Source organism: Nelusetta ayraudi, unplaced genomic scaffold (genome assembly GCF_046127955.1).
Source record: "Nelusetta ayraudi isolate G7.1 ecotype Tasmania unplaced genomic scaffold, CSIRO-AGI_Nayr_v1 ptg000109l, whole genome shotgun sequence".
Taxonomy (NCBI): Eukaryota; Metazoa; Chordata; class Actinopteri; order Tetraodontiformes; family Monacanthidae; genus Nelusetta; species Nelusetta ayraudi.
In genome coordinates, this window is record NW_027466159.1 from 737,023 (window position 1) to 765,000 (window position 27,978).

Consider the following 27,978-nt stretch of genomic DNA (forward strand, 5'->3'; position numbering starts at 1 on the left):
ATACTCGTAGGCTGTGAACAGCCCCCCTTATTTCCCACAAATGTTGGGGTGAAACGGGGATGTGTTTTGGCCCCGGTGATTTTCAACCTCTTCCTGACAGCAGCCACACTTGTCTTCCATGGAGGATGGCGGTGTCTCAGGCCTCAATGGAAGCTTGTTTAACATCCGGCACCTACAGACAAAGAACTGCTTGTCAACAACCAGGAACTGCAATACGCAGATGACTGCGCACTCCGCGCTCATTCCCCAGTGGAGTTGCAACACGCACTGGATTCTCTGTCGCCAGTCTACTGTTCACTAGGCTTGATCAACACAAAAGAAACGGAAGTCCTCTGAGAGCAAAGGCCTCCATCTCCTAACCCGTCGGTCTTCACAATCGATGGCGCACCCATCTAGGTTGTTGAACAGTTGCTACATTGGCAGCATACAAGTGTGTCTCTCAACCCCGCTATATGGAGCAGAAGCTAGGACCGTCTACCGCCATCACATCCGTTTGCATTGAGGCTTTCAACATGGAATGCCCCTAGCGCATTCTTGGTCTCACCTGGCAGGACCGTGTCCCGCACAGACATCCGGCAATGCTTTGGGTCCGTGAGCATTGAGGTAGCGGTTAGCGCAGAGGCAACTCCGGTGGGTAGGTCACACTATCCAGATAACACCATATCGACTGCCAAGCCAGGTGCTCTACGGCCAACTCCCATCAGCCAGCAGAAAACCCGGAGGACAGAAGCTTCGCTACATAGACTAGCCAAAGGGACCCTTTAAGACGTCCAACATCAGTCCCACTGACTTGGAATCATCTGCAATAAACAGACCTCGCTGGTGTTCTATATGCTCTGGCATCAATGGTACAGTCGCACTCAGAGGCAGAGGGACCGACGCCACAGCGGTCGCTGAAGCTGAAATGTGCTTTTCATCGGAAAGGGATGAGTCAAATCCCCTTCACAGAATTCTGCTAAATAAAGATCAATGAAAATGAATGGAGAAAAATTAACAATTTCCTTCACTTTTTTTTTTATTGATGTTTGTCACATTCAATATTATTCCATTAACGGGACATTTCCACCCTGAATAATTTACATGTGCACTGCAGCGGTGATCACCATATTAACAAGGAGAAGCCCCATCAGCAGACCGACGCCCCAGAGAGGACAAAGTGTTTTGGAATGTTTTTGCAGAAAGCCGGTCAACAACAACAGCAGCAGCAGCAACAAGAACACAAATTAACTTTAAATTAACAACATAATATCAACAGTTCAGCATCAAAGATTGAAATGCTCTTCAAAAAAAGGACCTCTGATGTATAAAAAAAAAACAAAAAAACAACTGTCAAACTACAAAGTAAAAGAAAAAAATGTGTATATGAACTTGATTCCGGTTGAAAAGACTGAGTTCATGGTTTAATGTTTGGAAAACGAGCACTGATCTCCGAGTCGGTGCGTCTAACCGGCCAGCCGCTGGAAGACCGAGCGGTCTGTCCGGCACAGAGCGGCCGGCGTGTCAAACTCCACCACCTTCCCAGCATGCATCACCAGCACCCGGTCGCAGTCCATGATGGTGTTGATCCTGGTGGTGCAAAGGCACAAAAACAGGAAAAAGATGCACATAAAAAAAACAAAACTAAAAAGAGCGATGTTGTTGAAGCGGCAGTGAGGTCACCGACCTGTGAGCGATGGTGAGCACCGTCTGGTTCCTGAACGTCTCCCTGATGGTCTGCTGCAGCAGCTTGTCCGTCTTCTGGTCCACACTGGCGGTGGCCTCGTCGATGCAGAGGAGCTGCATGGCGAGGGTGAGTGAGTGAGAGAGAGAGGGAGAGAAAGAGAGAGAGAGTGAAGGTTGACAGCAGGAACCTGGACTGAAACAACTGCTGACTGCGTGAAACCAAGTCCTTCCTTCCTTCAGCCCTAGTGGCCACCAGGAGAACTGCTCCCTCCAAGATTAATAATGATAATATAACAATAATGATAATAATTATTAGTATTATTATCATATGAAATGTGTTGCTAGAAGGGTCCACTCAGTATCATTAATCATATATAACAGAGTTTTTTTTTTATTTCAGGAGATTGTGGTAAAACTGGTCGCCCTTCGTATGACTCGGGTTCAAAAAGGTTGGTGCCTCCTGGCGTAAACAGAGTCTGCATGGACACTGCGGTCGGCCACTCTGATCATGACGACACCGTTTCTTTAGTAGAAGAGCAAAAGACTTTATTGTGATTGAAGGTTTGTCCAATCACAAGTTGTTGTTCTTAAGGGACACTCCCCCCTAGAATGTCTTTGAAACTCTCCACCTGGAAGCCGTCAGTTACACAAACTGCTGCTCCACTACCTGGAAGCAGGAACCTGTCCACGTCTCACCTTGGCACGGGTCAGCAGAGCTCTGGCCAGACACAGCAGCTGCCTCTGACCCACTGAGAACGACTTCCCTCGCTCACCCACGCCGGCGTCCAATCCGCCTGAGACGACACAAACAACAACAACACAATCACAGTCACTCAGGAGGATGAAATCACAACCAAAGATAAAATAAATAAATAAATAAATGAATAAATACAAACTCGGCCGGCCCTTTGCCATCGTATAAGACCACAGGACCCATGGCAACTCAGCAGCTGGTCATGTGACCAGACTGGAATGATGATGTGTGCGGTGAATTAAAAGTGTGAGTCAGTCGGCGTCGCTCGGAACAGCCGCACCTCCACGCAAAAGAATCTCACATCTGTGTGTGTGTGTGTGTCGCCATGGTAATCCCCTGTCTCTCTCTCTCACCCATCCTGGCCACCACTGAGCCCAGGTGACACTGGTCCAGGACGTCCAGCAGCTGCTGGTCCCGGTGTCGCCCACAGGGGTCCAGGTTCTCCCGAACGGTCCCGCTGAACAGGAAGGGGTCCTGGGGGATGATTGCCAGCCTGGACCTGAGGAGGGCGCCAACACACACATGCGGTACACATTAACACACACATGCGGTACACATTAACACACACATGCGGTACACATTAACACACACATGCGGTACACACACACATGCGGTACACACACACATGCGGTACACACACACATGCGGTACACACACACACACACACACACACACACACACACACACACACACACACACACACACACACACACACACACACACACACACACACACACACACACACACACACACACTTAACCTGAGCTGGGCCAGGCCCACGCAGCTGATGTCCAGGCCGTCCAGGAGGATCTGACCCTGGTTCAGCTCCACCATGCGGAAGAGGGCCAGGAACAGGGTGGACTTGCCCGAGCCGGTGCGCCCCACGACGCCCACCTTCTCCCCGGGCCGCACCAGCAGGCTCACCCCGTCCAGGGCGTTGGGGAGACCCTCCCGGTAAGCCAGGATGGCGTGGCGGAACTCCAGGCCGCCTTGCTGGGGCCACGCTGGCGGCACCTGAAGACCGAGCAGGAAACAGAAACACCAGGGAAAAGGTTTTAGATTAAAAAAGAAAATCAAAATAAGGTAGGGTGGCAGAGTTCAGCTGCATGTGTTGGACACTCCTGGCAGAACTTTTAGTCTTTGACACTTTAGCGGAGTGACTGTGACCGTTACAAGCCCACACACCCTCATATTGAGATGGAAGGATCAACAATACGTCCACTAGAGCGAGTCGGCCTCTTAACTTCCTGTCCAGTCGTCCTGCTGAAACTGTTCCGTCCCAGTTTCTTACGGGTTGTTTTCGCTTGAAACCACCAGCAGAATATTTCCTCCAAAAGTTGAGCTAATTCTTGTTTCGGAAATCTTTGTGGGTCTTTTTGCTGATGTGGTTCAACGCTGCCCCCCTACAGCTCCCAGCGGTACTGCTATTGCCGCTCAAATCTTAAGATGTGCAGTACACCATCACCACCTTCCCCATTAACAGCCACCCAGTTGCTGGCCCCATCTGACCTGCGAGTTCTGCTCCTGCGGCTCGCTGGGAAGTCCGGTGGCGTACTCCTCCGTCCGCTCCACACTCACCAGCTGCATTTCCGTCTGCGTGAAGTTGAATATGAGGCCGGCCAGCAGCGCTGTGATGGACAGGGCGTAGGACAGAGACAGGCCCACTAGACCTGGAGGAGGGGCGGAGCTATTGTCACTTGTTTGGAACAGAGTCAAAACACAAGGCTCAGAAAGCGCAAATCCGACGAGCTTGAAAATTCAGTATGACATGGGTTGGACCTTCATTACAAAGAATCCTCAAAATGTTTTTGATTACTTGAACCGTTTTCGTGCAACGGCCCTCCAAAGTCGATGCACTTTAAAAACACGCACCGCAAAAATTAAAAAGCCTCTAGCGCCCTCTAGGAAGGTCGAAATGACATGGGACAGACCTACAGTCTGACACTCTGACCTTTGACCCCTGACAAACCAGAAGTGAGCTATTTTCACTTGTTTGAAATCATCCACAATCAAAGAACTCAACAACCGTGAATGCTGCACGTTTCAACCCTTTTGTATTACACAGACTAGACTGTCAGAAGGTCAACGTAAAAAGAATGGTCCGGATGCATTGCACCGTTTTCATTTTATAGCCCTTTAAAGTCAATGGATGTCAAAACTGACCAAAATGAAAAATTAAACACCAGAAAACTAAAAATGCACGTAGCGCCCTCTAGGAACATCAAAACCCACGCGTTCGTCTCATCAAGCCTTACGTCGCGTATGCTCAAATTTCTTTGGTGTGACAAACAGGAAGTGAGATATTTCAAATTGTTTGAGATCAACTGACCACGCCTACAGTTTTTCACACTCCAGAAAACTATACATAGTTAGATTGCTGAAACCCTTAGCTAAAAGATGATATAAAAATATTTCATGTAGACACAGAATTGGCAGAGTACTAAGCTTATATTTTCAAGGTTGTAAAAGCGGAGCTAACTCTGCTCTTGCTAGTTGGGAGCCCTAACACCTCTCTCTTTCTCTCCCTCTTTTTCAACACAAATGGCTGCAGTTTCCTTTAGGAAAGTGCTACAGATGTCATTCAAACATCCACATGTTTTTTGACAACCACTTCAAAAAAAGAAGACTGCAGGTAAAAAAAAATCTGCATCATTTGCATACACAGGCTTATGATGATTAATTAGACCTCTTCCCCCTCTTTTTCAACACACATAAATGGCTACAGTTTCCTTTAGGGAAGTCCTACAGACGTCATTCAAACACCCACGTGTTTGTCTCATCAATACCTACAATTTCTGACATTTGACAGCATCTTTCAAAAAAAAAACCCCAAATAACAAAAACTGGAGGTGAAAAATCAGCATCATTTGCATAGACTTCTTTCAGAGTCAGCAGATGTCGCGGGCGTCGGCAGAGGACGGGGTCAATTGCAGGCGTCGGCAGAGGTCGGGGGTCGGCGTCGGCCACAGCGGCTCAGTCCTGCAAACGCTGCTTGCAGCTTTATTTTTTTTTTATATCAAATGTTTCAAAACCAATTTGAACAACAACAAAAATACATTGTTGCCGTTACAGCACAAAAGTTTTGTTTTACATTTTACTGCTGATTCAAATCAGGATTTTTCCTGCAAATCCACATTATTTGTCTTCCCGTCCTTTCTTATGATCCACCTTCATGAAGTGGAACCACTTAAGCATCTTAGGCGCTATCAACGCTAATTTTCACTCAACAACAGTTTGCCAATGTCTTTAGTTCCCGCCTATAGAATGTCAGAACCAATCAGCAGCCACCTTAGATGCCAAACGATTATTTGCTGTGATTCACTTCATTAGAAACATTTGACATGATTAATTTCTCCATATTCAATCGTAACCTACTGGCAGACATCCCATGAGGCTTTGCTGCCGGACTTACCGGGGTCAACGGAGGTATACTGGTGCTGCACAACGGCGATGGCCCCGAGGCCGCTCACCACGGCCACGCCAATCAGCTGCAGCCGGATGTTGAGCCACTGCATGGCGGCCATGCTGAGAAAGCGGCAGCGCTGGTTGAGCTCCAGGCGCCGGGCGTTTTCTTTCTGGAACCTGCAGAGCGACAGAGAGCAGACAGAGTTACAAATAAAGGCCGTAAACGTCAGAGTCAAACAGAAAATGCGGGACTGGATTTTAAGAGATTTTAAATCACGGACTAAAAATAAAACCTCATTTGCAGTTTCCGTGAGGTGTCTTTTGTCAATAATTTTCTACATTGCTTGGCTGGTTCATCAGGCGACACCCAAACACTCCTCCGACCGTGTAAACAGAGGAGAAACTGGTTCGGGTTTGTTATTCTACGGTTAACAGTCGGAAGGGATCGGCAGCCGTTCTAAATATAAACAAAAAACAAAAACCCTAAACAAATGGACATCAACCAGGTTGGTTCATATTGCAAAGGAGCACCTCCTAGTGGTGAACGCTAGAAGTCTGGATGGGTCGCAGGGAAAGTTTGATTGGACGGTTTAGACCAGTGGTTCTCAACTGGTGGAGTCCGAGGACCCACATTTTTTTCCTTATTGTACATTATTCCACAAAACCAAAATGGCTGGTTCCCTTTCTATCCACTGTGCATCATGTAGTCCATAAATCATTGAAATGATGGAGTTTAATTGTGTCTTGCAAAATAAATGCCCAACATCTTCTCTATAGATGTATATTTTTTTTAAAATCCCTTTGAAAAAAAAAAAGAAAAGGAACGAAGCCACGACCCGATCAAAACACCTCTGCGACCCACTTTTGGGTTCCGACCCACCAGTTGAGAAACGCTGGCTTAGATGGTTTAGCTTTATTTTGGACTACTCACGAAGTGGGCATACTGGGACTCAAAAGGGGGAGGAATCTTCAAAAAATGATTTAAAAAAAAAAAAAAAAAAAAAACTGAAATGGTGGAAGGTGATTGTATGAAAAGGCATAAGTCAAACCGGCCCGAGTGGCTCCTGGCTCACCTGGCCGAGCTGCCGCTGGCCCGGATGGTGCCCAGGCCCGTCAGCGTCTCGGAGAAGTGCGAGTAGATGGGCGACAGCGTGAGGCTGGACAGGCGCTTGAGCTCGCGGGACGTGTGGCGGTAGAAGGCCTGCGTGCGGTAGTAGAAGACGGCCAGCGGCAGCAGCAGCAGCAGCACCCAGGGGAGGCCGTAGCTGATGACCACCAGCACCCCCAGCAGGTTGAAGGCCGTGGCCAGCAGGATGTTGAGCACGAAGGGCATGCTGTCGTCCACCGTGTACAGGTCCGAGGAGAAGCGGTTGAGCACGCGGCCCATTGGCGTGGTGTCGAAGAAAGTCACCGTGGCCTGGAGGAGGAGGAGGCGGCAAACAGAAAGTGAGGAGTGCAACTTATTACCATTACTCTGATGCATTGTTGGACATAATTGGAGAAAAAAGGTGGGGAGTTGTGGATCTTGTCAAATATCATAAAATGGATCAATCTTTCAGTGCCAAATTGTGATATATTCAAGAAGTAAATCTCAGCCTCTGCCAGCTAATAATAATAATGATGGCATCGAGATCTAATGTGGGGCTGATTGGCTATCACATTATAGAGGCGGGACCTAAAGACACTGGCAAAGTTTTGGGTTTTGTTCTGGAGCCGGTATCGAAAAAAACAACAAAAAAAAAACAAAATATCGGAACTGTTATTGCATCAAAAGATTTGGAATGGAACCCAGCCCTAGCCAAGAGCCGTATTTGCTTTGAGGCAGTTTGTTTTACTAACAGCTTGCATCCTTATGAGGAGAAACTGTGTAGGAAAAAAAATACAGAAATATCCCCATTAAGGCTCTACCTCGGCACTGCACCAAATCCTTCTAACTACTATCTTCAAGTTCTATTTTCTCTCCCCACCCGCCTAACGGGGGAGCTCTTGAGAGTGATCACGTGACGCACCTTAAGGACCCTCTTCAGCAGTCGGTTGTGGATGGCTCTGGCGGCGCAGATGGTCCCATAGGCGAACAGGAAGGCTCGGATGGCGGTGAAGATGGTGTTGGCCACGGCGATGCAGCTGTAGACCGTCAGGTAGAATCTGACGTCGGAGCTGGTCTCGACGGAGGTGGAAAAAAAGGAAGAGGAGGAAGAGGGGGAGGAGGAGGAGGGGCACGGAGGAGACCTGGACAGGCAAGACAGACTGTTGGACGGACCGATCACTTGCCGATTTGGGCGGCGTGACGCACAAACTTACAGCAGGCCTCCTGAGGTAAAGAGCAGCAGGTGAGCCGAGCCGAAGCTGCTGGAAGAGGAGGTGGAGGAGGAGGAGGGAGGACTACTGTTGGTGAAGGAGGAGCCGTTGTTCTTCAGCTGGGAGATCCAGTAGGACAGCCACCAGTCCGACACGTTCTTAGAGGCTGGAACACACAAGTAATTTTTTTGTCTCAGTTTTCTGCTTATTTCGGAGTCTGAACTCAAAACAGGAGAACAAGAAAAAAACAGTTTGTAGTGATGGAAGGAAATCCAGAAGCTCCGTAGAATGAATTCTTAAATAAAGGGCCAATAGCTCTATAGATGTTCAATAAATACATAAAAGAATTATTAATTAAAAGAGAGAGAGAGAAAAAAAACTGTATTAAAGGGCCTCAATGCAGAATCACTTCGCCACTAGATGGCGTGTGACGTGGCAGCAGTGGACCTCCAGGGAGCAAATGAGGATTTAATGCATTAAATGGGACCTTGCAGAACAATACATTTCTACTAATTTGTTTTATTTTCCTAAAAAATGAAATAAAAATGTTGACAAAATCTGCATTTACACTTTTAGCGTAGCCTGCTAAATTAGCGGGGGCAGGTAGAGGTGACTTGAGTGTCTCACCTTGCATAAGGAAGAGCGACATGAGGATGCAGGAGGCCATGACTCCGCCCACCGCCAGCCAGTAGGTGTGGTAGACCCTCCAATCCAGGCTGCCCGTCTGCTTCTGCTCCTCCCCCAGGGGGTCGGGGTCGTCCTCCACGCACAGGTCCGACGGCGTGCTTGGCTCCTCGTCCTCCTGCTCGGCTCCGTCTGGACAAAGTCGAGACGATGTCACATTTTGGTGTACGACGAAAAAAGGATAAAGAAGCATCTTTTTTCATCCCAAAAAATACAGGAATATTTATTCTGAATCAGTGGGTCTTTCAATCAAGTAGTGATTTGTAGTCTCCCCTTTATTCATAATTTCGAAAAACAATAATAAAAGTAATAATCAACCCCAAAAAAGGTCTATTCTGTTCTAGCGAAGACTCACCTTTCTCCTTCATCTTGTGGGCGTTGCTACGTTTTTTCGGCACAGCCTCCACCAGAGGCAGGATCTCGGCTGGTGTTCCTGTTTGTCGGTAGAGAAACACATAAAAAACAAAAAACAAATGCGGATTTCTAAAAACAACAACAACAACAAAATTCCACTGGCACCAGCAGCTTGTTTAGAGTCACAGTGGTTCTACACTGATCTCAACGCCAGGCGTTCCTCAGGGTTGCCAGCTCGGCCTCCTGTCCTTCTTTGCTGACGACATCCTACTCTACGTCTCACCACAGACACCTGCTCCACCTGCACTGCACGCTAACAAACTACATCATCCAAACAGACTAATACAGTGATACAGGAAAGAAATACAATATTTTCGGGCAATAAGAATTTTTTTTCTTGTCCTCACCATTCAATGCTTTTTTGCACCTTTAGAGCAGAAGTCTTGTAAAAAAGAGAGTTATTTTTTTGCCCTCCACTAGTTTTTCTCTCTCCTTGGAACTACTCAAGAGACAGGAAAAAAAAACAAACAAAAACAATTTTCTAAAATTACATTTTTGTCCAACTTGATGGGCAACTCTGTAGTAGTTTAAAGATAGTCATTAAATGGATAGATACTCCCAACCACACGAAACCAAAAAATTATAAATAAATTTTAGAAATAAACCCGACATCATCAGGGTCCCTAAATCCCTCACTGAACAGGTGTACAGCTTCACCCCCTGCGCTAAGAAAACAACTCTTGTTGTCTTTCATATCTACATCTTGGCAGTCAACTCTCCTTCCAGCCAGCAGCGAGCATCCTCCTCCTCCTCCGTCTCTAAATCCCACCTTTCTGCCACTGAAACCTCTCGATTTTTATTATTATTATTTTTTTTAATGTTTCCTACCTGTCCTGACGATGGTCCCCTCCTCCATCAGAACCACCGTGTCCGCCTGGTCTACAAACTCCAGGCGGTGAGTGCAGAGGATCCTGGTCTTGCCCTGGAGGAGCTGCACCACACACTTCTTCATCAGGTGCTCGGCCACGTCTGTGTCGACCGCTGCCAGCGGGTCGTCCAGCAAGTAGACGTCTTTGTTCTGAATGGGTGACATGACGCAAACCCAAAGATGAGGAGCCTGCGTTTCAGCAGCAGCAGCAGCAGCAGCGACAAATTCATAACTTCCTGAAAACACACCACACTGACCATGTAGACGGCCCTGGCGAGGGCCAGCCGGGCCTTCTGCCCTCCACTCAGAGTCACTCCGTTCTCCCCCACCTCCGTCTTGTCCCCTTGAGGCAACATCTGTTGAAAACAACAACGAAACCCAAACATACAAACAAGCGTGAGGCTCAGTTTGAAAGGTCAAATCTCGTCAAATCGAGCTTCGACACGCACGTTGAGGTCGTCGATCAGGGCACAGGCCTCGATGACGATCTGGTAGAAGACCGGGTCGTAGTCGTTGCCAAACAGGATGTTGTCGCGCACCGTGGCGTGCTGGATCCACGGTTCCTGCGCCGACAGGCCGAAGCCGGACTCCCGCTGGGCGACGAAGACGACGCCGTTCAGCCTGCAGGGAACAACAGGAGGAGGAGCGTTGGTGGCAACTGGTGTTTGCCATCAGCCGAAGGAACTGAATCTTTAGCCAGAAATGTCATACACTCTGCGATTGAGTTTTTAGTGGACATTTTTGGTTTATTTTGAAGCACAAAAGGGCAGAATACGAAAGCTTAGGAGCCGTCTGCAGTCGTGAATCTCAGCCAAATATTCAATATAATTAACAAGTTAATATTGGCGATTCGACTGGTTGATGAAAAAACAAAAAATAAAAAAACAAACTATCTGCATAGTACTTATAGTCAGTAATCTGTATGTCAACAGGTGAGATTCAGAGCTTAAATGATTAGTCGATCTGAAGCTGTCAAAAAAAATTCTTTGTCTTTTTACATTTTTTTATGTTTGATGTTTCAGCTGCTTCTGGAAATGAGGAACAAATTGTTTGTCCGGTTACACATGTTTTTTTTTCATCTGTTGTCACAGAGTCCAAGGTTTACAGATGCAGTCCTGTGACCTGGTAAATACCAAGTGCCAGTGACAAACAGCAAAACTGTGATTCTGGCCCTCAGCCTGATGCCATCCCACCGTAGTGTCACGTGACTCCATCCTGATACGCTTCAAACATTCGATCCCGACAGCCACTGAAATGCAGAGTTTTATTTTACAAAATAAAAGTGTGGGCTGGATGTTTTACCTGCTGAGTTCCCCAGACAGAGCCGCTAGCAGCGAACTCTTCCCGCAGCCGACCTTCCCCACCACCACCACCAGGGAGCCCTGCAAAGCAGATGAAAATGATGACGAAATGAATAAAATGACAGTGTGAAATGTGCAGCTTTATTAAAAAAAAAAAAAATCTGCTGAGGGGTGGCGTGCATTTGCTTTAATCCAGGATTAGCAACTGAATGTTTCAAGACAGCTTAGTGACTGTGGGTGCACTAAAAATAAAATAATAATAAAGGAGTGAAATGTTATGTTGGAAAATAATATTTTTTCTGTTCATTATTCAAAATGACAATAATCTCAATTAACACATTTTCCACACTCCCATCTCTCGCATTACACCCCAGGCTTTAAAAGCACTGCTCTCTCCTACTTCTGCAGCTAGGGGGCAGTATTGTGACTCCCTTAGACGAGGGGGGCCAACAGCTTTTTACCTTGGTGACTTGCAGGTTGAGATTGTGCAGCAGCAGACTTCCTGTTGCACTTCCTGTCAAGACGTCGGGCCCCTGCCAGGAAAACGTCCCGTGGCTCAGCAGGATGGACGTCTGATTGTCTTCAGGGGACACTAGGAGACACACAAAAACACAGTGCTATCAAGGCCAGTCACAGGAGGAGAGGAAACACAGGTCTGCAGTTGGGAGGAACTGCTTACAGGGAGCGTAGTAGGCCTTCAGGTCCTGGTTGGTCAGTTTGAAGAAGCGCTGGATTCGCTCCAGGGACACCTTGGCCTCCAGGATGCCGTTGATGTCCCAGGGGAAGGAGTTGAGCGGGATGATCAACATCCCCACCAGGGCCAGCGTGGTGAACACCTGCAGGAGGAGGAGGAGGAGAAGAAGAAGAAGAAAGAAGAACAAGAAGAAAGAGAAGATAAAACCTGGTCACACCACAGCTGCTCCGCATCGTTTTGACCACCGTTGGGAGGCAGTGAAGAGGACGAGCTCCGCCCACCTTGGGCGCCGTCAGCTGGTGTCCCAGCAGCACGTAGGTGACGAAGGTGAGGATGGAGATGACGACGGGCAGCGCCGCCCAGGTGTACACACACATGGCGTCCAGGTACTTGATGGCCTTGAGGTGAGTGAGCTCCTGTTTCCGACAGTCTGCCACCTTCTGGCTGAAGTGAGGCTCCCAAGCATAGAACTTGATGACGCGGATGCCAAAGAGGATCTCGGTCATCAGCTGGGGATGGGAGGGGGTTCAGAGGGACACTTGGAAAAAAGAAAAGAAAATCCCCCCCATCCTCCAACAGAAACCAGGGAGGATTTTTTTGTACCTGCTCACTACTATTGTGTCATACTGCCATCCAATACCAAACACATACAGTGCTAGTCAGAGTTATCAGAGATACTGATATAGTGATTAGTTAATTAAAACAAAGGAAAGAAATTGAACATTTTAAGTCACTAGATTTTGTGTGCCCACCATTCTATGCCCTTTGCACCTTTAGAAAAAAAAAGCAGTTTTTTTTTATCCTCCATTCAATATATATATATATTTTTTTACTTTCCCAATTTCATGAGACAGGGTTAAATTTTTTTTTTTTTTTAACTTAATCGGCAACTCTGCTCGATACTCCCATCACCACCACTGGTGCTGCTGCTCACAGAGGCAATCAAACTGACAGCTAACAGTCACCAGCTGCAGATTTTTCACTCCGTCTGCTCCATTTTCTTCCTACTTTCCCTGCTAGTTTTCTCTGCTGCTGACTTGCTTTGGTCACACCTCATTCAAACACGATGACGCAAGTCAAGTGTCGTCTCGTGGTAGTGAAGGAATCTGGACTGATTAGAACTTCAATGTGACAGACAAAAAGCCTTTTTTCCCCCTTTCCACGACTTCTGTTTTAATTTTTTTTTAATTATGAACGTGATATAATTCTAGTTTGGCTCTGGTGGGAAATAGTTCTTGTAGACAAATCTCTCCTTTTTGTTTTGCAAGTGTGTCATTCTAGAGGGAAATTTCAAATCACACGATCACAATCAGAGTTGAGTGTTCAGTGCTTGGCTCCCACCTTGACGCGGCTGTCCTTGCAGAGGAGCATCTTCTTGTTGTTGCTGAGGATGCGCGAGGCCAGGAACTTGTTGAAGGGCACCAGCAGCAGTGTCACGCTCAGCCCGCCCACAAAGGCAACGCCCACCTGCAGGTACATGAGGTAGAGGGCGACAGCGAAGCGGAACGGCATGCTCCACAGCTCGTGGAAGCTGTTGCAGAAGTTGACCACGCGGTCGGCGTCGGCGCTCATCAGGTTGACCAGCTCGCCCAGCGAGCAGCCCGCCAGGCTGCTGCCGCTCACCTGCAGCGCCTTGCCGTAGATGGCCGACACCAGGGCGCCGCGCGCCGACAGCGCCACCTTGGAGATCTCGAAGACGAAGACGTTGCGGAAGATGCAGGCGAAGAAGGTGGTGGCGAAGAGGCCGGCGGCGCACCAGGCGCCGGTGGCGAGCGCCGCCGTCTCGTCCTCCATGAAGTTGACCAGGCTGCTGAGCAGCAGCGGCCCGGCGAAGCTCAGCACGTTCACCATGAGCTTGAGCACCCCCAGCAGGTAGTAGCGCAGCCCGAAGGCCTTGTGCAGCACCTTCAGCAGGCGCACGTCGCCCCGCAGCTCCAGGAACTCCTCCTCCGCCGCCTGCTGCTGGTGGTGCTGATGGGCGGAGCTCCAGCTGCCCGACTGCAGGCTCCCGCTGCTGACCGGCGCCGGCCACGGGTCCCGCGCCGGCGCCCCCTGCTGGCAGGCCTCCCAGCAGCGGCGGAAGCGGCCGCACACCACGCTGGTGCGCATCTTGCGGGGCAGGTGGTAGACGTCGGCCGGCTTGTCCAGCTCCCCCTGCTGGCCGCGCCGCAGCAGGGGACTCATCCACAGGAAGAAGAGGCGGGACAGCCAGCCGCTGCCGTCCTCCGCCACCATGCAGCCCGTGTCCGGCTGCTGCGCGCTTTCAGCGAGCAGCGGCGCGCCGTCCACGTCGTTGATGTACAGCGCGTAGTCGGACTCGGAGGAGGCGCCGGGAAAAGCGTAGGCCAGCAGGTAGGCCAGCAGGGGCAGCGTTCGGGCCGAGGCCAGCGCAAAGCGGGCCACCGTCAGCGGCTCGGCGAGGTTCGAATAGTCCCGGCGGCCACAGCCGTTGACCACGCCCACCACGGCATTGGGCAGCGTCAGCAGCACCAGCAGCGGCAGCGGCGCCGGCCCTCGGCCCCTCCAGTGGGCCGTCCTCCGCAGCACCGCCACGGCGCCCAGGTGGAGCAGCCAGGCCAGGAGGGCGCAGCCGTCGGCCAGGATGTCCAGGTAGACGGCCCCCTGCTGGTGGAGACCCGCCAGGACGACGTCGGCAGCGAAGAGCAGCACGGCTAGCAGAGCCGCCGCCGCCCGCAGCGTCCAGCCGCAGGGGACGGCGGTGAGGGGGGGGCTGCACCTGTGGGGACGCCGGCGTGAGTCATGGATGCTTTATCAGAACTGCACACCGTACTGGCAATATGGCAGCGAGGCGATTCTTCTCCCGAGGCCGCCACGGTGACGGCACGGTTTTGATTTGTTAATATGAAACTACTCTGGCCAGCTAAGGCAATATTGGCACTGGAAAAATAATTAAAAGCACAGCTACAGTCAAACCACAAACTCTATAAAAAAAAACAAACAGTGCAGTCGCAAATCAAATCAAACAACCATAAAACCACACAAATTAAATATAAAGTTTACGACTATCCAGTTAAAATAAACAGTATTTGAACCCACTCACAGCCGCCAGTTGAGACATTTTCACTTTATTATTGCAGGATGAGGCGGGTTGTGATAACTGATGCGGTTGTGTGGGACGAGTCCAGTTATTAATAACTGCGGTACACGTGGGCCTTCAGAAACCATGGAGTGGAGCTACTTTCACAACATGCGCAGCTGTTTTGCTAAAGTTTTGTGGCTAGCCTGAAACGTACTGAAATACCATTGTTTGCCATTGTGTACTAAACTGAACAGGGTGTAAAATAGCGAATATTGTCACTTCCCTACTGGCCACTCAAAGAACTGCCGCCAAAGACCCCAATCTGGCCCAAAAAGCATTTTCCCCACAATACACACAATACAAAAAGAAACGCCTCTAAAACAGCAGACAGGTCGCCTGTGACCTGAAATGCAGTTTTTAATAAATCTTTATATTGCAGATTTTCATGGCCATGGTCTTTCATTAAAAAGAAGGCCAGAAAATCACCAGAAGAAAGTTCATTCATTCCCAGCGTGATGTCACGGCGTCGAACTTGCTGTCGTGTCTCGGCTCGTTCTGATTGGCTGATGCGTCCTGATGTATACAATGTGTCTTACAGAGGCATGATGAGAAGTAACACTACTGCACATGCTTTATGGGGCCACATGATGTGGAAGTGAAAAACTTTTCCGGCCCATGCGCTGGTTGAGCAACTGCATTAAAATGAATGGCCTGCCATGTTCGCTGCTGGGGGCTTGGGTGTGAGAATACGGTGTTGGAGAAAAGAGCAGCGTCTACCTGGACGTGCTGAGGTAGCCGGCGCAAGAAATGGCCATGGCGGCATGAGGCAGGGCGCCGAGGACCAGCTGGTTGAAGCAGGGGCTGACGTGTCCATCCTGCCACAGCGGGAACGGGTTCTGGTCTTCTGTGTGACAGAGGCCAGCGAGCAGGTCTGCCGGACTAAACCCCCTCATGCCTGGGCGGGTTTCACTCCCAGCATCCCGCAAAAATATCTGCAGAAGGAAAAGAGCAGAGGAGAGGGTGAGTGGAGGTGCTGCTGGTTCTCCTGGTGAAGCCAGCCATCCTTCATAATGCCAGAATCTGGCCTGTTCAGTAAGGATTGTCAGACAAGAGTCAATAAGTCACGTGACCAGTGAACAGGTGAAGGTGGAAAAGCTACTGAACAAAGCAAATACCGTCGTTCAAATCTTTTAAACACAAGAGATACATCGACAGCAAAAACTACATCTTCTCAAACAGCACAGAGGGAGAAGAGTTCATCGGAATGAAAAAAGACTTTAAATGTACTTTATAATATAGAAAAATAAATACAACTATACAGCCTCTAAGAAAAATAAATCACGCACATGTCAGCAGTCGATGTGAAACATTTTCAAAAAATAAAAATAAAGTCATTCAGAAGTGAGTGCGTGCGTGTGTGTGTGCGTGTGTGTTTTAATTGCGCCAATCATTGACGGCAGCCGGTGTTCAACCTAAAACCCAACTTGTCCGAACACGTTCTAGTCGTCGGCTCCTCCGCCGCGGTCCGGCGAAACACTAAAGCAGAGTTACCCGAGTCTCTGGCCAAATGTTTGCCCTTTGTTTAATCTCGTAAAATCCGTTAAGACATTACAAACTGGGAAAACCCGGAGGAAGAGACGCACACACACTGGCTCCTACCTCTCGACAGCCACGGAGCAGGGAGCCGAGCTTCCTGTCCGCCCGCTCCGCCGCCGCGGCTATAAACGCTAATGTAAACAAATGAGGCTAGTAGCCGGCTAGCCGGCCAGCTAGCATAGCCGAGCGCGTCGGGGGTGCGCGTGCGCGTTCGTTTCAACAGAACAACGCCCCCCGACGGACATATTCATGATAATCACGACTGGTCAACGACTGTCACTTTGACGGCAGACCGTAAATAAAAGTTGCCGGTTGATCTTCGGCTAGCGCAGAGCCCTGCTGTCAATGACTGATGACGTCATCAGAAAGTTCCAAAGTAAAAATTCCGAACCTGGGGCCCGAGTACGTTCTCATTGTGTGCGTCTCTCTCTCTGTCGCTCTGTTTCATACATTACATGTACATTTACGTATCTTTTCTCCAATAGATATAATGCTTAACGTATGAGTCTACACTGACGTCTGACACAGTGTAAGAATTACAGGGGAAATGACAGTTTGGAGTATTTTATTGAGAGGGCTCGCTGTAAAAAAAAAAAAAAAAGAAAGAAAGAAAGAAAAAAGCAAGGAGCAAACTTTGTTTTAGCACCTTTAGACACGTAAAATAAAAATGCTGGTTCTCTGGGTTGTTGTTAGACACAAAATGGCTGCGCAATGCTCAAATTTAGGGGAATGCTTGGAAGAGGATTTCAAATCACAGAAACCAAGCAGCAGAAGTGTCTTTAATTTGGAAACTCTCATATAGAATATATATATATATATATATATATATATATATATATATATATATATATATATACACATATATATATATATATATACACATATATATATATATATATATACACATATATATATATATATATACATATATATATATATATATATATATATATACATATATATATATATATATACATATATATATATATATATATATACATATATATATATATATATACATATATATATATATATATATATATACATATATATATATATATATATACATATATATATATATATATATACATATATATATATATATATATATATATATATATATATATATATATATATAGTTACAGTCAAAATTGAATTTACAAATGTTGGAACCTGGGATTGAAAAAAAAACAGTGCACATAACATTAGCAATGTCACATTAAGTTAAATAAAAATGGAGACAAGAAAAACACAATCGGAACGCTTAACAAATCTCAGTACCTGAAAACGGGGAGTGGAAAAAAGAAAACAAACATCAATACTGGGTGCAGCTGTCTAAGGCATCTTTAATTCAATAGAAAAGAGATCTAGAAGTCTTATACAAAGCAGGAATGAAGCTATACAGTGTCACATATACTTCTGTTTTACCTACATACTGTACAAAGTCCACCTGCTGCTGGGCTGGTCAGGCCCACAGCAGAACCGGCCAGTTCCTCAGACTCCACATATCCCGTGTCTAACAGACACACACTGTATTTACACATCCAGACAGAAAACAGGAACATCAATATGAGCAGGTTCTGTCTGACTGACCATCTCAGCGGCAAATCATTTCAGCAGAAAAAAATGATAAAACAAAACAAAATAAAAATACACAAGGTGTCTGCCGCCAAAGCACTGCGTTTTTAATGGCAGCCTCGTTATGTACAATAAATTAAACCAGTTTATGGTCAAAGAAGGAGACATTTAATTTCTTTGTGTAAACTGAAGGCAACGTCACACTAATTTGACCAAAAGGAGCTGCTTTGACAAGAAGTAAATGATCCTTTTCTGAAAAAAAAACAAGCAAATGATAAAAAAAAAAAAACACTAATAATAAAACATCAGATCACCTTCAGCGTATTACAGGAAAAGAGCAGTTTTCCGTATAAGCAGAGGACACATGAGAACATTGTACAGGAGGCTGAATGCTGGTTATCTCAAGAACAATAAAACACCACCGTGTTAGTTCATAATTAAAGCTATTACATAGCTGGGAACAAAACAAACAAACAAACAAACAAACAAAACAAAAAAAAAACAGGTAAAAAGCAACAAATCCAAGGCCTGAGAACATTTTCACCTTTTTTTCCTCCTTCATTTCAGGATGTGATTGTCGAAAACAGGCCGAACATCAGGAAGTCTGGTCCGATATAGCACAGCGATGCATAGGCTACAAATCATCACTGAAGCAAATGTGAAGGATACAACCGCATCTGCCCTGATTATTAATTTTTCATCAGTACCCAAAGGAAGAGCAATGCTGGTTGACTCAATTCTGGGTTTCCTCAGATTGACAGCAGTAAATTTATGTCACCAACTAAAAACCTGAACCTTTCAAGGCTTTTGATGATGGAAACAAACAAACAAAACAAAAAAAAAAAATCGGTGTAGTGGAGATTAAAATAAAGATGTAAAAACTTTTATGTAGCCAAACTCTTTAGAACAAGTTGCCTAGTAGATCCGTACCTGTGGGGGGCGCCAGTGGGCTCATAGACGCTCACGCAGCTAATACTTTACTGGTACACACTCAAAAGAAAAAGAAAAAACACACAAACTCCAGGGGTGACAGTCACAGTCACAAACCAAAGGAGGAGATTCTAGTTGGTTTTTTTTTTTCTTCTTCCTTTTTTACAATTTTGTGTTTTGCTGCTGTCGAATGTGATTATTCCCCCTTTTTCAGTTGGTAAGTTTTCAACACCAAATCAGGTTCTGTCTGAACACACACTCGACTTTTAACAGCTTCATTCCAACAGGTTAGATGTGTGAAGTCGAGTAGACGTCCAATCACATGTCAGCGTGCTGACTTTAGAGACTGGCGTTCCACAAGGCTCCATTCTTGGTCACATTCATTTTTAGAAACTTTATTATGCTATATTCACATGAAGGCAGTTTTGCACACTTGGGTTATTATTCTGGCATTTAAAAAAATGTTTCCATTTCTCAGAGAAATTAGGAAAGATTTTTCCTCTTCAAAATCATATGACCCTCTAAATGTTTGTTTGTTTGTTTGTGTGATGATGCTGAAAGCACAGTGAGTCCGGCTCTGGGCTGTACACTTAGAGCTCACAGCAAATTCTGTTTGAGCTAAAAGTTTCTCAAACCAGATCATAATTCTGTCTGTCCTCCAATTTTAAAATTTTGATCCGTCACTACTTCTCGTTCAATACATTCACTTTTAAAAATGAGTTTTTTTAAAAAATATTATATGGGGGAAAATGAAATACTTTATCATGGTTGTGGTTATAAAATATGCATTCACAAAACTAAAAACACAGCTTGTGTAAACACCAGGAGGCTTTTAGTAAGAAGATTTTTTTTTAATGGCATCTGGGTTTCAAATTAGTTGGGAAAAATCTTGGAATGGAATTTATTTCACCTGCCGTCAGACAGTTTGTGGCAGCTCCAAATGTTACACAACAAAGATATATGAGATATTAATAATAATTTAAAAGGAAAAAATAAACCAAACAGGGAGCAAAAAGTAAAATAAAATAAAAGGAGGAAGCCGACTGGGGTCTGTTGCTTCCCCATGTTGGCGTCTGTAATAATACGGCAAATGGTCATAAATAAACGGACAGAGTCCAACATCTGCAGGTCATCATCTTGCTTTTTTTTTTACATGTAAGTTTTTTTTGTTGTTTTTTTTTTAGTCAAAGGTGGTTCACGTCTTCTCTCAAATAAGAGAGAAGAAGAGGAACTATTATTATTAATAATAATAATAATAATAATAATAATAATAATAATGATAATAATGATAATAATAATAAAAAGTCCACCAAGAAGGATTTGTTTTTGTACACGTCAACGCTACAGCGTCCAGGAGGAGTGGGAGGGGCAGTGGGCGGGGCAATCAGGGGGAGTATTAACCCGGAGTCTTTCTCCCTCCGACGGGATGAGTCAGAGAAGATCCTCTGGGCCCCGCCCACTTCAGAGAGTCTGTTGTTGGGCCACTCACAGGTTCTTGGTGTTTATGTGCGTCTTGTAGTGCTTCGTCAGGTGGTCGCTCCTCATGAAACGCTTCTGACACTGGTTGCACTCAAAGCGTTTGTCTCCTGCCAGGGGGACGGACGGACAGACAGGCAGACAGACAGATAGTCAGTAAGTTTTAGGACCAGGAACTGAAACACAAGGTGGTTTCTCTCTCAGTGTGCAAACATCTTTTTTCCTGACCGGTTATTGAAACTGAAAAAGTATCTAAAAATAATCAGCAACCCCCTGCTGTTAGCCTACTGTTTGGTAGCTTTCGCTAACACCTTCAGCAGCCATTAGCTATGTTGGCAACGTACTGCACTTTGTGCCACTTCAGGTGATTTAAGAAGCTAAGTAAGTTTCCCTGACTGTCAACAGGTGGAAAACTGTGAACGTGAACTGAGCTGCGTTTGTTGTCTTTCCGTCCTAGTAGCTGTGTGCAACTCTTTTTTTTAGTTAGCATTTAGTGATCTATCTGTATCTTTACTGCATCTGCATCTTTGCGGTGTATGTATTTTAAAAACTGTGCTCGTGTTTCAGGAGCCGGGTTCCAAATTGTTTGCAATCTCACAATGATGTGCCTTGCGTGTGGACGATTGGACGGACGGACGGACGGTTGGACAGACCTGTGTGCGTCCTGGCGTGCCGCTGCAGCTCGTCGCTGCGTGTGAAGCGCTTCCCGCAGAACACCCAGTTGCAGACGAACGGCCGCTCGCCCGTGTGCAGCCGCACGTGAGCCCGGAGCAGCGACGTCTTCCGGAAGGTCTTCTCACAGCCGGGGACGTGGCAGATGTGCTTCCTCTTCCCCACCTCCCCGGGCCTGTGGGGCGGGTGCGCACACGCACACACACACGGTTTAATATTACACGGTAACTCAAGATTTTTTTTTGGCTTGCAGAGGTCTCAAGATTTTTCAAGCACACGAAAAAAAGAAAATATGAAAGCTGCAAAGGCTCATGGGAAACGCAAACGGTGCAGATACCGTCAACCTTCGTACTCAATCTACTTTAAAACATATTTAAAAAGATTTTACAAACAAAACATACCCTTAAATATTTCCATTGCTGTTACTGCTTGCTTTGTGTGACTTCAGATAATTGCACAAATTAAATCAGAATAATAAAAAAAAAATAATGATGATGATAATTGGAATGATGAAGATCAATCAACATTTCTGTTTAATGATTCCATTTATCATCGCCTCTCGGAGCCAGACTCCGAGGGGATTGAATCATAGTTTAAATACGATTATGACGTCTGTCCCCCCCTAAGCCACACCCACCTCTTCTCCGCGTCTTTGCAGTTGGGACACGTGCAGGCCATCCGCCTCTTCTTCTCGCCAGGCTGGCTGGGCAGCTCCAGGGTGAGGGTCTGGTCCACCTGCAGGGCCGGCTGGCCCGGGGTGGTGGCCAGCTGTAGGCCTCCGCCCTGCATGGTCTGGACTGTGAGGTGCTGCTGGCCTGGACGCAGGAGACACCAGAGTCAAGACGACGGCAGAGGGTCTTGCCATCCAGTCTGCCTACTTTCACTTAGAGGGTGACAAATCTATCTATTTTATTTCACTTTTATTTCTTTATTTCTTTTTAATGAATATATTTTTACTTCTCTTTGCACTACTTTTCGTTAAGGTAACTATGCAATTTCCCAAGTGTGGGATCAATAAAGGTGTTCTATCTATCTATCTATCTATCTATCTATCTTAGTGTTTTTGAAATTCAAGTCCCTGCAACCATAAAATGCAGGAGGAAGTGGAGGGAATCTCAGTCAAACAGAGGTGATACTCAAGGTTCCCTCTCATTCTAACTGTCAAAATTTCTAAACCTTTCCATGACTTTACCGCAACCTTTAAATACAGAATTTTCATACTTTAAAGACTAATAAACCTTTGCATTGTTACCTTATAATACAATAACTACTTACAACATAGCCTACGTCAGGGTAGAACAACAAACAAATTCTGCTACTTCGTAAGGGGCCAAATTTTATGACTTTTCAAAAGAAAAAAAACTGTGGGAACCCTGGATACTGTCTGTTTAGTGAAACGTCACACACTTCCCCCACAATTCCCCGTGCAGTCGTGGCTGGTGGCGCTGTGCCCGGCACTCACCCCCGGCGTTGGTGATGGTGACGGGGACCCCCTGCACCTGGACCCCGTTGATGCTGATGGTCTGCACCGCCTGAGTGGCCGGCGTCAGCTGCGGCGTGTTCAGCGCCAGCATGCCGCCCGCCGGGGCAATCTTGGCCAGCGTCCTCTCCTTCCTGCCGCCCGCCGCCGTCCTCTTGATGGCGGCGACTGCCGGCGCCGCCAGCGACACACTGGTGGTCACCGCCGGGCTGGTGGGGGTGGTCGCCGTGGTGACGGTGTCCTGGAGCTGGATGGACTGCCACTCGCCGGACGCCGTTTTGAAGAGGATCTGAGTGGGAGGGGGGCGGGGGGGGAGAGATTAGGTGGAGGAGGAGCTGGAGGAGCGTGGGGTGTGGGTTGTGTCGGGGGAGCAAAGACGGGTACCTGTGTTGGCGTGGACTCTGTCGGGGAGACCTGCAGGCTGGACGGCGCCGCCTGGCGCTGCGGGACTGGCGGCAGCGTGGCCGAGGCCGCCTGCACCACCTTCAAGGCCTGCTGGGGGATCTGGACCACCTGGGACTCCGGTTTGGGCTGCACCACCTGGACCTGCTGCACCACGGCCGGCTGGCCAGGACTCTGCACGATCAGCAGGTTGTTTCCCGCCTACACACACAGTTAGCATAACAGCAAAACTTTGGTTGGTGTCTCTTTTGCATACAAAAAGAGCATAAAAATACACACACACACACACACATGTATATATATATATATATATATATATATGTATATATATATATATATATATATATATATATATATATATATATATATATATACATATATATATATATATATACACACACATGTATATGTATATGCATATATATCCATATAAATACATACATAGATATATATGAAAATTGCAGAAAAAATGTTTCTGGACACCCTTAATATTTTACTGCACTTAAGAGATTTCACACAGATTTTTTATGGAATACAGGACATTACAATTGCATTTCCAAAATATTTATTCAGCCCTTTATAAAGGAAGGACCTTGTTGTTGTTTTTTTTTTTTATGAAGATGATGATGAAGGTGATTTGAATTCTGAGAAAACCCAGAGTGGGGCACCAGGTGAGTATCAAGATGGAGAAGCGGACTGAGAACCTGGATGATGTTGTCTCCGGCCTCGATCAGGATGGTCTCCATCTGGTCCGGCGGCGGTGGCGGCGAGGCGGGCTGTGGCGGGACAGGCGGTGGAGCGGGAGCAGGGGCCGCCAGCACCACCTTCTTCTTCCTGCCTCGCTTCCCCTTCCCCGGCATGGAGGGAGCGGCGGCTGCCTCCGTGATGATCTGAGCGCCGCCCACCTCGCCAGTCGCCACGTTGAGCGGCAGCGTCAGACCGCCGGGCAGCTGCACCACGTTGGCGGTGGCGACGTTGTTGGTCTTGCGAGACTTGGGCGATGGCTTGACGGCGACGGGCTTCTGCGGCGTGATGGCAGTGGTGGCGGCGGCCGGCGCCGGCACGGCCATGGGCGCGGCGGTGATGAAGGCGTGGTTGGTGCCCGGGATGAGCTGGATCTGGCCGGCCTGCGGCATCACCTGGATGGTCTGGGCGCCCTGGATCTGCGGCACCACCTGGTACTGGATGTTGGCGGCGGGCACCGGCGTGCTGGCACGGCCGGGGCTCTGCTGGATGGTGAGAACGATAGGGCCGGCGCCGGCGGGGGCGGAGCCCAGGCCGGCCGGCAGCTGGATCACATTGCCCTTGGCCGACAGGAAGCCCAGGTTCTTGGGCGGCGCCGGGGCAATGGGTGCCGGCTTGATGGGGAGGAGCCTGCGGGGCTGCGGCTGCGCCGGAGGGGAGGCGGCGGGCACCTGAGCGGCTGGGGGGCCGATCTTACTGCAGGTGGCGGCCAGGAGAGCCAGAGGGGAGGGCTGGGCGTCCTGTGGCGGGAAGGACAAGTCAAAAAATCAAAGCAGAGAAGAAGACTCTGGGCTCAGCCTGTCTGTTCTGCAGAGACATTTGAAGCTACACAGCTATTCGCTTCTACTAGAAATTAGCACTGATGCTACGAGCAAAAAAGGTCCAGTTTTTAAAATTTAGCCTGATTTTTCATGTTCATGTTCATATATTGGTAAGAGCTTAATATACTGCCCCTAGAAACATTAATATCTATCTATCTATATAAGAACATAGATATAGCAAAGGTGTTGCTCCCAGTTAGCTGCCATCTTGTGGTGCCATATTTCTAAGGAAGCCTGGTGTGGACAATCTAGTCGACCTCACAGCGCATTTCATATTAAGGGTGAAAGCTTGTGTCCTAAAATAAACCACAGAAGAAGAAGGTGGACGAGCTATCAAGGTTTGTGTGCGCAGGTCACCGTAGTTCACCGTCAAGCTCGGGAGGGGGAGGACGAGTGAAAGAGTGCTGCAATCTAAAACGTAACCACTTGATGTCGCCGTTTCCTTTCAAACTCCAAATATTACGCATTTAACCTTTAACCAATAGCGTGGCGGTTACTGATATTTTTGTATATATTGGTAACGCGCTGTGAGATGATCGACCCAAAACCATTGCAGAATTTCCAAGACTGTCAGAATGTTTTTTAGTGTAGCTCGTCTTTGGTAGCAAGACTGTGACAACAGACTTGAAGGTTCCCCCCGAGAGAGAAACAAAAACCTGCTTGACGTTCCTACTCACTTGCGTGGAGGCGGTGGAGGGCTGGAGGTATTCACTGGGACTGACGGCGACTGTGGTTGCCATACTGGTCTGTTGTTCTGTGGAGGCGCAGGAGGAGGAGGAAGGGTCATCAGAGGTCAAAAGCGGCGGAGCACGTTCACGCAAAACATGTCTGGGAGGCGGCCGAGTGTTTCACAAACTGCTGGGATACATCAAGTTGTGTCTGTTATAAGGGTTTAGCAGGGGGGCGGGACCACTGTGAACACACTGGAGGCCGACTGGATGAGAAATCTGGCCGTCGCACTCGCAGTCAGTCAGACTTCCTCGCAACTAAGCAACATTTTCGCGAATCAGGATTTATAGTTCATATGTCCTGCTAAAAAAAAAAAAAACCTGCTCGTCAGTCATTAAAAAATAATAATCAAGTGTTCCTTACACGGTTGCTAAACTGCCCAGATAAAAAAAAAATCTGCACTTTCATAGGCATGACGATAAATCATATGAGCCAAATTAGGCTAAAAGTCACATGTCTGCTGCTCTTCCAGGCTCAAGTCACAACAACCAAACTTCCAGACTCAACATTAGGGAGGTCTTCCCTTCCTTTGTCCAGTGAAAACTCTTATGCTGAATGCATTGTGTTCAATGATGATCAGCCTGATGGCCATCAAAACTATAGTGGGGATAATAATATTAATAACAATAATAATAACAATCATAATAATAAATTAATTCCACCTTTTCAAGTTGATGTCATGCCAGTATTCCTCAGAGAACACAACGGTTGTCCATAAAAACCCCAGTATGCTCCTTTAAATCTACACTCCAGTTTAAACGCATCAACCGCTGCTCCTGTGATTATATAACATGGTGTTTTTAATCCAGTGCAGCTTTCAGACAGAGAGAAGCCTCTTGTCAATGAAGGAAGTACAGTAAGACTTTGCGTTCCGTGCCAAGCCTCGTGCAGCACTGCATTTTTTCTCTTTTTTTGAGCAGCGGACAAACAAAAACGAAGCTGTTGGCAAGAATTCAGTGACTCTCTCAGCAGAAAGATGCACGACTGCAATAAAAAAATAATGGCATGAGAGGGGAAAAGAAGGCTGAATTCACTGAGTTCATTATATTCCTGGTTGGGTTCAGGGCAGCCTGCCCAGAGTAAATGACTGGACACCGGGTCAAAACAGGTCAACGGTCGACACTGTTAAACACATGAATGAACAGACGCAAACAGAGCAGCGCCCTCCGCTGGCTGCTACCGCCGCCATTCAAGCACAGCTTGTGTGTCGGATTAAGCGCGGGATTATCATCCCCAGATCGATTCCGGTCATTAAAAAAAAAAAGGGAAGGGGGAAAAAAAATGGAGGCTAAAGGCGGACAGTTCGCTTCTGCTGATGTTTTAGAAGCAGCTTTCATCGCACCAGCCGTGTTTGGTGGGTATCACCACCCGAGTGAACCCAACATCTGGCGGCCTTCATTAATGTGTAAAACAGCCGGAGACGTGCCGCGTGTTGGAGGCGTCAGCTGGGCTGGCGAAGAAAAAAAAAATAAATAAAAATCAAACAGAAGGTGACTCGTGACCATGTGATGAGCACGCCAGAGAACCGAGGCAGGAGGAAAATCATCACAGCTCCACTCACTCAAACAAGCACAAATTCAATATAATAACATTCGACTGTTCAGGTAATAGAAACCCCAAAAAATAAAAAGCGCAGTTGTTTTGCCTGCCTGAATTTATTCATATGCTGTGCAGCAAACACTCAAACCAGCTTCACTCCTTCACCTTTGCAGCATTGCGGCCGGATGCAAAAACCCTTAAAAATATATTTTGTGTGTGTGTTACCCCACTGTGACAGAAAAATTGAAATATCACATCGGCAGAAGTGTTCAGAACCTTCGCAACAACAATTGGAATTCTGCTCTTGTGCCTCCTGCTTCTCTTGACCAGAGCCCAGAGGTTTTTAAATTGACTGGACACGACACAGAAATGCACAAACACGGCTCTTTAAAAAGGCCTCGTGGGTGACGGCCACAAGCCACGGGGTCAAAGGAACTTCCTGCAGAGGTCGGGGTCAGGAACCGAGGCCAGGCAGAGACCTAGAGTTCCCAGGAGAGGAAACCATCGCGACCAGGCTTTACACGATCATGATTTTTGTGCCGATCACCGAGCCGATCGCGTGAGGTGCAATATTTACTTTAGCATCTGTTTCGGAGTTTGCTTTTCTTTTTCTTTCTCCGCGCTACGTTTCTTGAACTCGACATGCTCCTCCGTGTGTATCTTTTCCAAGTGCCTGATTAAATTTGTCGTGTTGAAATGTTTTGCCGATGTTCCCCCGCGAGGTACTGTAGCGTTGCATATATTGCAGATAGCTTGTTGTGCTATGTGTGTTTCTCTCACTTTGAAAAACTTCCACACCTCCGACATGTTTGTTTGTGTCGCCCATGGATGTCGCTGTCGTGAAGATTCAAAGAAACTTTATTATCCGTCACATAGCGACAGTACTCAAAA

The 27,978-nt window shown here is 47.2% G+C and overlaps 2 protein-coding genes across 7 annotated transcripts in view; both read right to left on the minus strand.

Moving 5' to 3' along the window:
* Window positions 1-997: 997 nt before the first annotated feature.
* On the minus strand, window positions 998-17,059 carry abcc10 (ATP-binding cassette, sub-family C (CFTR/MRP), member 10). 3 transcript variants are annotated; one of them, XM_076048761.1, is made up of 22 exons: window positions 16,780-17,058; window positions 15,898-16,112; window positions 13,422-14,817; window positions 12,362-12,589; window positions 12,066-12,222; window positions 11,848-11,978; window positions 11,388-11,467; window positions 10,535-10,706; window positions 10,343-10,441; window positions 10,046-10,235; window positions 9,159-9,236; window positions 8,747-8,935; window positions 8,123-8,285; window positions 7,831-8,050; window positions 6,895-7,238; window positions 5,829-5,998; window positions 3,926-4,086; window positions 3,177-3,430; window positions 2,770-2,915; window positions 2,359-2,456; window positions 1,664-1,776; window positions 998-1,566 (listed from the first exon to the last, which is right to left on the minus strand). In XM_076048761.1, the coding sequence occupies exons 2-22, from the start codon at window positions 16,071-16,073 to the stop codon at window positions 1,443-1,445; spliced, it is 4,689 nt and encodes a 1,562-aa protein (XP_075904876.1). In that variant the 5' UTR covers window positions 16,074-16,112; window positions 16,780-17,058; the 3' UTR covers window positions 998-1,442. The 3 variants fall into 3 exon arrangements, with proteins under 3 accessions (XP_075904876.1, XP_075904877.1, XP_075904878.1); XM_076048762.1 differs by lacking the exon at window positions 16,780-17,058 and adding an exon at window positions 16,605-16,752; XM_076048763.1 differs by lacking the exon at window positions 2,359-2,456 and having other exon boundaries at window positions 16,780-17,059.
* A 978-nt stretch (window positions 17,060-18,037) lies between these two features.
* Window positions 18,038-27,978, minus strand: part of sp2 (sp2 transcription factor) — a 12,461-nt gene continuing 2,520 nt past the window's right edge. For 3 of the 4 annotated variants that reach the window (XM_076048754.1, XM_076048753.1, XM_076048752.1), the window contains 7 exons: window positions 25,497-25,573; window positions 23,959-24,738; window positions 23,237-23,455; window positions 22,835-23,141; window positions 22,010-22,187; window positions 21,354-21,547; window positions 18,038-20,810 (listed from right to left, as the gene is read on the minus strand). In XM_076048754.1, the coding sequence (XP_075904869.1) occupies window positions 20,710-20,810; window positions 21,354-21,547; window positions 22,010-22,187; window positions 22,835-23,141; window positions 23,237-23,455; window positions 23,959-24,738; window positions 25,497-25,573 (1,856 nt within the window). In that variant the 3' untranslated portion in view covers window positions 18,038-20,709. Of the gene's footprint in view, window positions 20,811-21,353; window positions 21,548-22,009; window positions 22,188-22,834; window positions 23,142-23,236; window positions 23,456-23,958; window positions 24,739-25,496; window positions 25,574-25,675; window positions 25,732-27,978 lie in introns of all 4 variants that reach the window. The other variant, XM_076048751.1, reaches the window with a different exon arrangement.

Bases quoted from the DNA above. Each gene is read 5' to 3' on its own strand.
- abcc10 (XM_076048761.1), bottom strand. From the start codon at position 16,073: ATGAGGGGGTTTAGTCCGGCAGACCTGCTCGCTGGCCTCTGTCACACA. The intron at 10,707-11,387 runs GTAAAACATCCA...TGTTCCCTGCAG, and splicing joins CTGTCTGGGGAACTCAGCAG to GCTGAACGGCGTCGTCTTCG. The intron at 5,999-6,894 runs GTGAGCCAGGAG...GTCGCTCTGCAG, and splicing joins GCCAGCGGCAGCTCGGCCAG to GTTCCAGAAAGAAAACGCCC.